Below are 11,813 nucleotides of genomic sequence, written 5' to 3'. Positions count from 1 at the left end.
GCATAAACAATATGCCCAACAGGCAACAACAGCTGTCAGTGTGCTGACTTGACTACGACTTGCCCAAAACTGCATGTGATTATCATAAAGTTATCATATTATCATATATATACTGTATACTTATCTTGTGTGCACAAATTAACCAAAACGTGGGAACGCTTTAATTAAATTGAGGCCACAAATTATATCCCGTGCACACAAAATAAGTAAACGGTTGCCTTGATTTCTTCTCTCTCTCTGTGGCCTCTCCAGGCCTCTGTAGTATTCTGTGATGTGATAAAAGGTGAGATCAGGAGACTTGACCGCTGCGTGCTGTACGTACCTGCTGATGGCCATGGCGATGATGACGGGCTCCCAGCCGGAGTACAGCAGCTCTCTGGTGGACGGGATCCTCCTGGCTATCAGCACCCAGAGGGGGCACAACGCCACGAACACGGCACACACCAGCGGGTTGGCGTAGTCGTTGAACTCTGTATGGAGAAGAGAGAAGAGAACGTGTGTTGATGGACAACGCTTTTTATTACGCAGACGTTTTACTGAGAAATCTGTGGATTATCATTATTACTACTAATACTACTACTATTATATTGCACCTTATACTATATCTAATACCTAATACTAATACATACTCTACTATGTTCTTATGTTATACTGCCCTACCACATCATACACTATATTGTATTTCTATTTTGCTATATTGATATAGACAACAGTAAGTATCATTACTTAATCACAGTATTCTGTTTACATTTATACTAGACTCGCTGCTGTTAATCATACATTACATAATACATACTTTATTCATTTGTAATTGTACTATATATTTTCTGTTTTTATGTCTGTGAAGCATGAACAATGCGATATAAATAAAGTTTATTATTGTTGTTATAAGTCACTGAACTTGTCACTCGTAACTTTGTCTTTGTTGCTCTTGTATGGTTCATTCTTGTTTAGTTTCTACTCATATACTAGTTTCAAATACCTCTTATTATATTTGCTTCTAGTTTTTTGTTGTTACTTCTCTATGTATCTGTCCTCATTTCTGTCTTTGTGCTGCTGCAACACCTGGATTTCCCCTCTGGGGATCAGTATTGGTTTATCTTGTCTGATCCCTGCTGTTGTCTCTAGGAGGCAGCGTTACTACGACACTGGAACTACAGGAGACGACAACCACCACAAACACAACAGACAAAAAAAACCCCCCAAAATAAGCTCAACATAGTACCTGACTGTGGCGTTTAAAAGTGAGTAAAGTTTGCAGACAGATGATGATGATGGTTTCATTGCTGCTGTGTTTGTGTTAGTGTTAGTCTGCGGTGTGGAGACGATGTGGAGAGTTTATTGGAGCTGGGTTTGTCTGCGGTAAAGGTACGATCTCAGAGCTAACAATAGATGTTCTAAAACACAGCGAGGTCAGGTGTGGGCGGCTTTTATCCTTATTTACTGCACGTAACCCGACGTAGAGTCACATTTCTACACATGCTGCTCCCTTTAATTAACGAAAACATCGTCAGAGGTAATAGAGGTGTTTCAGGGTGTATCACAAACAACTGTGATGACGCCACCGCTGTGGAAATGATCTCTTTATTGTTGTGTTTGTGTTTGCCAGGCACGGCGCCAGGATTTCTGGATGTAACTAATAAGCTCCATGACCTGATCATCACATTAGATACTAACTGTATCACAGGGTGATTTTATTACCTAGTTCCTTGTACAGTCCGGTGGAGATGCCAGCCAGCAGGGATAGCGTGATCAGGTCTCCCAGGCTGGCGGCGATGGGCGTGGCCACGTTGTCCGGGTTGATGCCGACTTTCCTGGACGCGATGATCACGCCGATCATGATGAGCCCTGTGTGTGGGGGTTTCAGGTCAGAGAGGTCACAACATGCACGTGTCAATATGATATTTGATGTAACACGTGATGTTCAGTGTGACCGTCTATCATCAGGGTCAACCGTGAGGAGCAATAAACGGAGTAGATAATGTTGTCTTTAAGGTGCAGCCCGTTTTTTTTAGGACTCCAGGAAAGTTGAAGCTGGCGAAAACAAAACCTGAAGGTTGAAAACATAACTCTCCTTGAAGGTGCCGGCGCCCTCGGCCGACTTCACTGTCTGTCAGAGGCTGTAGCAGGTTCAGTTTGAGAGCTAGAGAGAAGGTACTGATATCAAATGAAACCTGAGGAATCCATCGGTACCAACCATGTCAAAACTGTCATGACGTTATACCTGCTAAACATCAGCACCTTAGCATTTGTAAACGTATCTATGTAACTTCTATGCTAAAAAGCCACTTTGTCTCGGTAATTTAGCAAGTTGAATGCCATTTAAAGGTCCCATATCATGCTCATTTTCAGGTTCATACTTGTATTTTGTATTTCTACTAGAACATGTTTGCATGCTGTAATGTAAAAAAAACACTTTATTTTCCTCATACTGTCTGTCTGAATATACCTGCATTCACCCCTCTGTCTGAAACGCTCCGTTTTAGTGCATTTCAACAGAATAGCAACGGAATTGCGTTGCTAGGCAACAGCTTTGGTCCATGTTTACTTCCTGTCAGCTGATGTCATTCACATACACTGCAACAGGAAATAAACTGGGACACATTTAGAACGTTTACGTTTAAAACCGTGTGATGGTCTAAATATTGTAGATTTGTGACATCACAAATGGACAGAAATCCTGGCGGCTTGTTTCAAACGCACAATTTCTGAATACGTACTGTGTGTATATCTCCGTATATTGAGCATTTTGATAGTTTTACAGTATTTATATATCACTTAAACCTGCTTTATAATGTAAAAGACCTGAAAATCTCTATTTTTACAATATGGGACCTTTAAAATAATCTAGCTGTATAACAAAACATTCATTCAGTCAGTTACATTATGCTAGTTCAGGTGTCATTTAGTAAGATGTAACCCAGACATGCCTGATGAGCATCCCTCACATCGTGTGCGTGTGTGTGTGTGTGTGTGTGTGTGTGTGTGTGTGTGTGTGTGTGCGTGCGTGCGTGCGTGTGTGTGTGTGTGTGTGTGTGGCGGCCGTCCATACCTAGCAGCAGAGAGGCGATGAAGGCAGTAGCCACGCTGGAGGCACACAGCAGCACCGCGTGGCCCAGCCTGAAGTGCCCCTCTGGGATCCAGCCGAATATCACAGCAGCTATGGAGGCCAGGAAGCCCACCACCGTGGCCTGGACCTGAACACACGCACACACACACACACATTAAAGACGTTGACGTAGCTGTCGACTACAGTTAACGTGTAAACTATCTGAGGAGCTTTCAGAATCTCGTCGAACTGGGCAGTACAATTACAGACTGCAAACAAACCCCATTGTCCGATCATCATCATGGCAAAACAGTCCATCGCTAAACTGGTAAAATCTAAGACGATCGAGAACCTGCTGCTCCTTTTAATGTAGCTTCTGTCTTTATGTAAATGTGTTTTAATGTGTCCTGTCTGGGTGTAATATTTAATAGCAGATTTTGCACATGCAAACCAAAAACAAACTTCTGCCTTCTGCACGCAAAACGTAGACAGTAAAGAATATCCTGTTCTATTCCATCTGCACAATGTCCAAAGGTTACATGTTATTCATACATGCAGTTTTATTTACAGTTACCTATTTAATATCACAGACCCCAGAATTATTCATTCACTTACTCACAGTTATTAGCTTTTGATCCTAGGGGAACACCATCTATACGTCTCTTAATGGAGCAGCGGTGTGACCCAGTGTGAGTGCACCATATAGGAATATATATAGGAGGCTGTGTCAGCACCGGTTTAAAGTGTTCCAGGAACTATGGACTCACCAAACACTACATGGTGCATCCCTATACTTCACAATAGAGGATCTATACATATATATAAAGATCAATATATGTCCAGCTGGACTGACAGAGACTGATCTCTCAATCTGGAATAATTGTTTTATATATATGTCCTTGTTTATGTCCAGTAACTGATACAAGCAGCAGAGTAATGAGAGGCTGCTGCAGCGAGGACATTAAGGACATCAATTGAGAGTAATGACAGTAGTGTGTGATTAAAAAGCTCCTGCAGTCTCCCGCCGATGCTACTTCCTGTCGTACCGGCTTTTTAAGTTATTTTCAGACTCTGCCTGCCTGACATCCCCGTGACATTCCTGACAGGTTTGTTGCACCTGTTCGGGCGGAACACATTCATCATAATGAAGATGCAATGATCAGATAATAGGAGGAAACATTCGGGTGTACTATGGGTGTGTAGGGGCTTTAAGTATCCACTTTCAATTAAACTATCACTTAATCTTTATGATCAGAGCGAAGTGTTCAGAAGCCGGTCACACACATGACTCACATGTTATTGGTGAGCCCAGTAATGATCAGTCGTCGTGTTTACTGTACACACACGCTGCACTTATGAAAGCAGGTTGTTCCCTTGTTTAGCAGTAATCTGATTCCTGATATGACACGTAAAGCAGGGGTTCATTTATCAGGTTAACGGATCAAGAGAAACCTGATTATTTGGTCACGTAAAATTGTAATGAGGTTTTTCAAGGTTTAAAGGTTTTTTTGTGCAGGATAAGGATCATTTTGTTTTGACAAAAGTGCCACCGGAGGAAAGAAAAAGCCTCGTTACTTGTAGCTGTGCATTGTGGTATCCAAAATAATTCAATGCAAAGTCACACTTAAAGGGCAACTTCAACCTGGACCAGGGGTCAGAAACCTTTACTATCAAAAGAGGCATTTCAGGCAAAAAAATAAATACAAATCTGTCTGAAGCCGCAAAACATTTGAGCATTGTGATGAAGGTAACACAGTTTATAGTTTAGATATATAGTATATAAGTCTAGCCAGTGAGGGCCAAAGAGACAATGTACTACGGATTATTAGGGCCACATTGAGGGAAAAAACATCTGAGATTTACAGAATAAAGTCAGAATATTACGAGAAAAAAAGTCGTAATATTATGAGAATAAAGTCATAACTTTACGAGAAAAAAAGAAAATAACACGTAAAATTACTACTTTATAATATTATGACTTTATTCTCGAAATCTCCGATTTTTTTTTTTCCTCAATGTGGCCCTAATACTACCATCGTACCTACAACAATGATAAATAAAAATGAAAATGTAAACAAAAAACTGTTATTCATTGCCATTTTTATGAATCCACATGGAGCCACTGGAGAGGAGCTGAAGAGACGCATGTGGCTCCGGAGCCGCTTGCTGACCCCTGCTCTAGACCTTAATTTACCATCTTTTTGTGTCTAAGTGTCTAATCGGAACAACAATTTTTAAAATATGTCCAGTAGAGTTTGTTGTGTTGGAGCACAGAAAGCGTAGCTTAGTGTTATATAAAAGATTATCAATGTCATGGCTGAATATTTAGATGATTTCCACAATGTGGATCCGACAAGATTTCAGAGCAAGGTTTCTCCGATCGAGTGATCAGACTCCAGCTCGGCTCTGATTGGTTGTTTTCCTCCGGTCTGTGAAATCTTGCAGATGCCATTAGGAGCACCAGAGGACACCAGAGGCACGTGATTTTTTTCAGATTACCTGTCTCATGCACTACTCTCAGGATTATAAAAACAACCTTTCTTAATCATGTTTGCTCCATTTCTACCCACTGCAGCTTTAACCTGATTTCTCCCAGTAAACCAATTTGTTAAATGATCAGAGATGCTTCATCACTGGAGGTCACCTCTTCATCCTCTAGAGGGGTTCAGTTACCTGGATGAGGGCCAAGTTCCCCATGATCATCTTCCACATGTTCTTGGCCGTGTCCATCTGACCAATGTTAGCCTGAGAGAGAGACAAGAACACACAAAGTCAACACATTATCATCTCTCTGTGTGTGTGTGTGTGTGTGTGTGTGTGTGTGTGTGTGTGGAGATGAGATAAGTGGAGTCGGCCGCAGGGTGGGGGATCAGATCAGAGTGTCTTTGTCCAGAGAACTGACATCTGATTGTTCTGATGGGACCAAGAGGCAACAGCATGCACACACACAGACACACACAGACACACACACACACACACACTGATGGTCTCAAGTGTGGAGTGGCGGTGGCTACAGTGGGCCACTGTGTGTCCAGAGCAATGATCCTGATGCTCTTCCACAGTGAGAGGACACAAACAGAGGATCTGCTCTTCCTTCCTCTCCTCTAACATTTACATACGCAGAGGGAAACATCTGGACGCATGGAAACACACACAAGTCCGCAGGGAGAATATCCGCTTCACGCTCGGGTTTAATAAAGCAGCGCATGACGTTTATATGAATAAGTATTTATTAATAGACGATTAATATATGGGGTTTTAATGTTCGGAGGATATTTTCAACTTCATTAAACTTCTGTTTTTATTATTGGAATATTAATCAATTGTTAGTTGCAGCCCTAAAATAAAGATAAACCAATGTTAAAGGTCGGACATGACGATCAGTACTGTCCTCCATTTCTCTGTTTTATTCCTTGCCCACCTGAAGGCCTAGACCTTTTTCATTATGAAGAAACAACGTGTGAAAATACTAGATTTCTGCGCCTTCTGACATCTGTCCGTCCAGCAATCTTACATCCTGACTCGTACTCGAGCTGCTGTGATGCGTACGGCACGGTGACCCCCTCGGGCCCCCAGTGCACACAGCCACAATGTGGCGTTGAAGTGCGTTCGGGCAGATGAAAAAGTGTGAGAAAGAGATTTACGGGGCTGAAAAGTGTATTTCTTTCTTGTTTTATTTATTTGTTCATTTGTTACCTCGATGCAGAAAATGAGGAGGGGTGCCCACTGGCATTATTTTTTTAAAATTTTATTTATTTATTTATTTTTTGTAAAGGGCGACCAGAAGGTGGCTCCCTAGGCGACCCTGGTGACGATGTGTGTACGTCATTTCTACTTGTGTATCTGCCACACTGCATTACAAACACAAAAACACACTCCTCGCCCATCAATACCTCGCACACGTGTGTAAGGACGCCTCCTTTTTAAAAAAAAATAATGAAACAGGATAAAAATCAATGGCACTTCTGGTAGAACATACTGTACATTTGGTATTTTGGGACGACTAGAAAGTATCTGTGATAAAGGTAACAGCAGACAAACATTATGATCATATATAAAGATGAACCAACGTTAAAAGTATTTAAATTGGGATGCACGATATATAGATAAATAGATACATTTATCTGCCGATAATGGAAAATTTATCTTGTTATTTATTATTCCGATAATGAAATTATAGCGCTGATGAATCAACGCCAAATTGATTGTGTGCTCGCAGTCAGAATCACGGTGAAAAACTCACCAAGGTCCGGCCAGTCACGGTCGTACACACACAAATACAGACAGAGATTCTTTGCTTCACAGTTTGATTATGTCATTTCATTTATTATGAATTGAAAACAAGCTGAAAAGCTGCCTAACCCTCGTGCACTAAAAGTATCACACCGTAGCCGTCCCCCCAGCAAGTTTTCCATTTCTTTATGAAGCATAACAGTCTCCTATCTCCTATATGCCTTTTGTCGTTGTGTTTTGTCTGCAGTCTAGGCAGCTTTAGGCTCTATAAAAGCCTTTATTTTTGTATTGAGTATCTTACAGCTGCAACGATTAATCAATTAATTGATGAGTTGCCAACTATGAAATTATTCGCCAGCTATTTTGATAATCGATTAATCGGTTTGAGTATTTTTTTAAGAAAATAAAAGTCCAAATTCTCTGATTCCAGCTTCTTAAATGTGAATATTTTCTGGTTTCTTTCCTCCTCTATGACGGTAAACTGAATGTCTTTGAGTTGTGGACAAAACAAGACATTTGAGGACGTCATCTCGGGCTTTAAGAATCACTGATCAACAGTATTTAGTATTTAATACTGACTGTCTGACTTGACAGATTATGTCAAAACATAACATTCAAAATTCTTAGGAAAAATGCCCTTTAAATGCCAAAGTATGTTTGTGAAGTTTTTTGATGTTCTACACTATAAAAAATAAATGCACATTTGAAGAGTCAGAAGTTTTCTTTGTTTTGGTTCTGTTAACGAAAGATTTGGAGCTATGGAATATTAAATCATCCACCTCATGAGGTGTGCCTAATAAACTACAGGTTATGAACTTCTTTTTAAAATACAAAATGTGAAATTATCGGTTATCATATCGGCTGAAAAAACTCCACACTGTGCCTCCCTATATTTAAATGTTTAATAACTGAAGAGCCACAGTGTGATGGTCACAATGACTGGGTATAATGTTTTATTTGTGGCTTTTCTCTCTCAAATTTCCCAAAATCTATCACTATCCCGACTTTATCTGGCAGCATGACAGGAAACACTCACAAGCCCAACTGACGTGACGGTCATGTGTTCAGGACCGTACGTCATTATGACTTGTGTACGTCCCACGCAGCATTACAGCCACACAAACACACACTCCTCGCCCGTGTGAACGCGGTGCACGGACGCCTCCTGCTACCCCCAGCCATGCTGTCGCTCAGACGAGGCACACCGCCACCAATATTAGATAAGAGAGATAAGAGAGATAAGAGGAAGCCAAACATCTGTGCAGAGAGCAGTGTGGGAATCGCAGACTCACAATGAACTCCACAATGCAACGAGACGCACAACTTTTATCTGCTAAAACCTTTCAGGAGTTCACATAAAAAGATGTTTTATATATTATTCAAAATATATAATATATATACCTTATAGGACGACAATCTGCAAAACCGATTCAGTCCACAGCTGAGCTCAGAAATTCGCAGAAGCATGGCCTGGTGTTACGTGATGATGTGTGATGAGGATGCCAAGTCCTCGGCTTTGTGTGTGTGTGTGTGTGTGTGTGTGTGTGTGTGTGTGTGTGTGTGGGCGGCTGGATTAGTGGTGTTTGGATCATCACAGAGTCGGAGCAGGGTGAATGCTGTCAAAGTGATTCATGGGATGACATAAGATGGATGAGAGGCTGAAATACCCGACGATTCAAACTAGGGCTGTCAAAGTTAGAATAACGCGTTAACGCAAATCCGTTTTAACGCTGCTAATTTCTTTAACGCATTAATAGGTTGGAGAGGGCTCAGTTTTAAAGATAGAGTGAAGATACTGGCATCGTATGAAACTAGAAAAAACCTAATGAATCCATCGGTACCAACCATGTCACACTAGCTTGTTGCAAAGGAGGCTAAATAACGCTCCAAACTTACACTAAATTTTGGTGAGAAAAAACTGTCATGTCCATTTTCAAAGATGTCCCTTGACCTCTGACCTCCAGATATGTGAATGAAAATGGGTTCTATGGGTACCCACGAGTCTCCCCTTTACAGACATGCCCACTTTATGATAATCACATGCAGTTTGGGGCAAGTCATAGTCAAGTCAGCACACTGACACACTGACAGCTGTTGTTGTCTGTTGGGCTGCAGTTTGCCATGTTATGATTTGAGCATATTGTTTTATGCTAAATGCAGTACCTGTGAGGGTTTCTGGATCAATATCTGTCATTGTTTTGTGTTGTTAATTGATTTCCAGTAATAAATATATGCATACATTTGCATAAAGCAGCATATTTGTCCACTCCCATGTTGATAAGAGTATTAAATACTTGAGAAATCTCCCTTTAAGGTACATTTTGAACAGATAATAAATGCGCGATTCCATATTTTAATCGATTGACAGCCCTAATTCAAAACGCATCACTACGTTTTTTCAGGTGAACAGCTATACCATTAATTTTCAACTCAGAGAAAATCTGTTGTTTTCAGGGTTGTAACCGGCGCACATGTGAATGGAGTGAAGCTGAAACATCTAATACACACAGGATGAGGATAAAAATGGTCTTTTGTAGTAGTAGTAGTAGTAATCTCTGATTATAGTGTGTACAACTCGGAAGCAATGCAGATGCTGCCAAGTTCTAGTAATCCACAAAATAGGCTATCATTATCCAAATAATCAATAACATGAGAGGGGAGAAGACAGAAATGAGAAAACAACTTTCCTTTAGTGAAATAAATAATGATGAAAAGACCAAAAGAATCAAAAAGGAAACGCGCTCATGTGAAGTGAAAACTCCTACAGCCAGCCAGTCCCGGGGATTACATGATTTCTTTTCACTAATAAGCGCATTAGGAAACTTACAGTGGTCTTAATCTGCTCATAATTAGCGGCGGCATGGAAAGAAACGTGGTCCTGCTGTGGCCAGCCAGCCAGCAGAGAGCCAACGGTAACGTCTCAGGGCGAGCACCTCCTCACTCTGGCCTACTTTGTGATGACGGACGTGAGAATCCTTTTTATGTTCAACCTTAAACTATGCAGCTCAACAAAAGGGGCCGATGAATGACAGAAAAGTGTTGATATTTAAGTCATTTTATCTGCTAATAAGTCTTAAAAATGACTTAAAATCACCATTTCTTTCAAACACAGGTTGTGTCAAAATGCTGTTCAGTGTTGGGCAGTAGCAGCAATACAAGTAGAGACGTTAGTAGTTTATAAAAACTAAAAGTGGGGAAGCAAAACTATAACTTTGCTCCCCCTAATTGAATATTTGCATTTGCTCCATTGCTCAGGCTTCGTTTTAAAGGGGACATATCGTGCTCATTTTCAGGTTCATACTTGTATTTTGTGTTTCTACTAGAACATGTTTAAATGCTTTAATGTTTAACAAACCCTTTATTTTCCTCATAATGTCTGCTTGAATATACCTGTATTCACCCTCTGTCTGAAACGCTCCGTTTTAGTACATTTCAATGGAATTGCAAAAGAATTGCGTTGCTAGGTAACAGCTTGGGTCCATGTTTACTTCCTGTCAGCTGATGTCATTCACATACACTGCAACAGGAAATAAACTGGGACACATTTAGAATGGTTATGTTTAAAACTTTGAAATGGTCTGAATATTGTATATTTGTGACATCACAAATGGACAGAAATCCTGACGGCTTGTTTCAAAAGTTCAGTTTCTGAACACGGGCTGTGTGTATTTCTCTGTGGATTAAGCGTTTCAATACTTTCACAGTATTTATATAGAACTTAAACCTGCTTTATAATATAAAAGCTATGAAAATGTCACTTTTTACAATATGGGACCTTTAAAATACAAAAAGTAAAGTTAGTCCTCCGAGCTGAACACATAACATCGGTCTCTCTAGAAACAACATTTTGTTGACGAGTTACTGATCAGGGAAGTTCGAATCTGTCGATATCTTTCCAATTTTACCAAAGTTAGTTAGTTTTTCTGTGTCGCGTCTCGACATGAGTTGTTTCGAAAAACTGATCCATCACCTTCGGTTACACAGCAGCATCGTCCTCATACCATGGATGTACAGTATGCCTCTCTTACGCAACTTCCTGTCGCAGAATATGAGATAACTGTCTTGTCTTCTAGTGATTTTATTTTTTGTTTTTAGAAATAGAAAATGAAAATCAACCTGTTATTTATTTCAGTGTAGTTCACCCCTTTTTGACTCTGATAAAGAAAAACGCCTTGTATTTAAATTTAAATTTTAGTATTTTAAAATGAAAATCAAATAACCACTCATTTGTATTTTTAATATCCTTTTGTGAAAGGCCGGAAGCTTCTATTAGCAAGAAGAGCAGGCTTCAGGTCTTCAATTGTCTTTTTCTAAAGTAAAACCAATCTCTTGAATGTGTATTATGACGTGGTTCTTGTATAATTACAGCTCTACTATCCTGCTGGTTATCCACATACACAGTTAAATGCTGCTCTAGTCGGGCTGCAGGGTTTGATGCTATTGTCTGTGTTTCCACTGAGCTCTCGCTCTTTACTATAATGCCTCTCTCTGAGCTGACATCTGAGGGGTCAACGACCCAGCAGCCGTTATG

General features: G+C 40.4%; 1 protein-coding gene across 2 annotated transcripts in view; it reads right to left on the bottom strand.

Annotated features, from left to right (window-relative positions):
- Window positions 1–11,813, bottom strand: part of slc41a1 (solute carrier family 41 member 1) — a 32,624-nt gene that overhangs the window by 3,662 nt on the left and 17,149 nt on the right. For both annotated transcript variants that reach the window (XM_037769673.1, XM_037769681.1), the window contains 4 exons: window positions 5,723–5,794; window positions 3,053–3,197; window positions 1,702–1,848; window positions 323–470 (listed from right to left, as the gene is read on the bottom strand). In XM_037769673.1, coding sequence (XP_037625601.1) covers window positions 323–470; window positions 1,702–1,848; window positions 3,053–3,197; window positions 5,723–5,794 — 512 coding nt within the window. The remainder of the gene's footprint in view (window positions 1–322; window positions 471–1,701; window positions 1,849–3,052; window positions 3,198–5,722; window positions 5,795–11,813) is intronic.

Source organism: Sebastes umbrosus, chromosome 1 (genome assembly GCF_015220745.1).
Source record: "Sebastes umbrosus isolate fSebUmb1 chromosome 1, fSebUmb1.pri, whole genome shotgun sequence".
Lineage (NCBI taxonomy): Eukaryota > Metazoa > Chordata > Actinopteri > Perciformes > Sebastidae > Sebastes > Sebastes umbrosus.
This window is presented reverse-complemented; position numbering and strand designations above follow the sequence as displayed.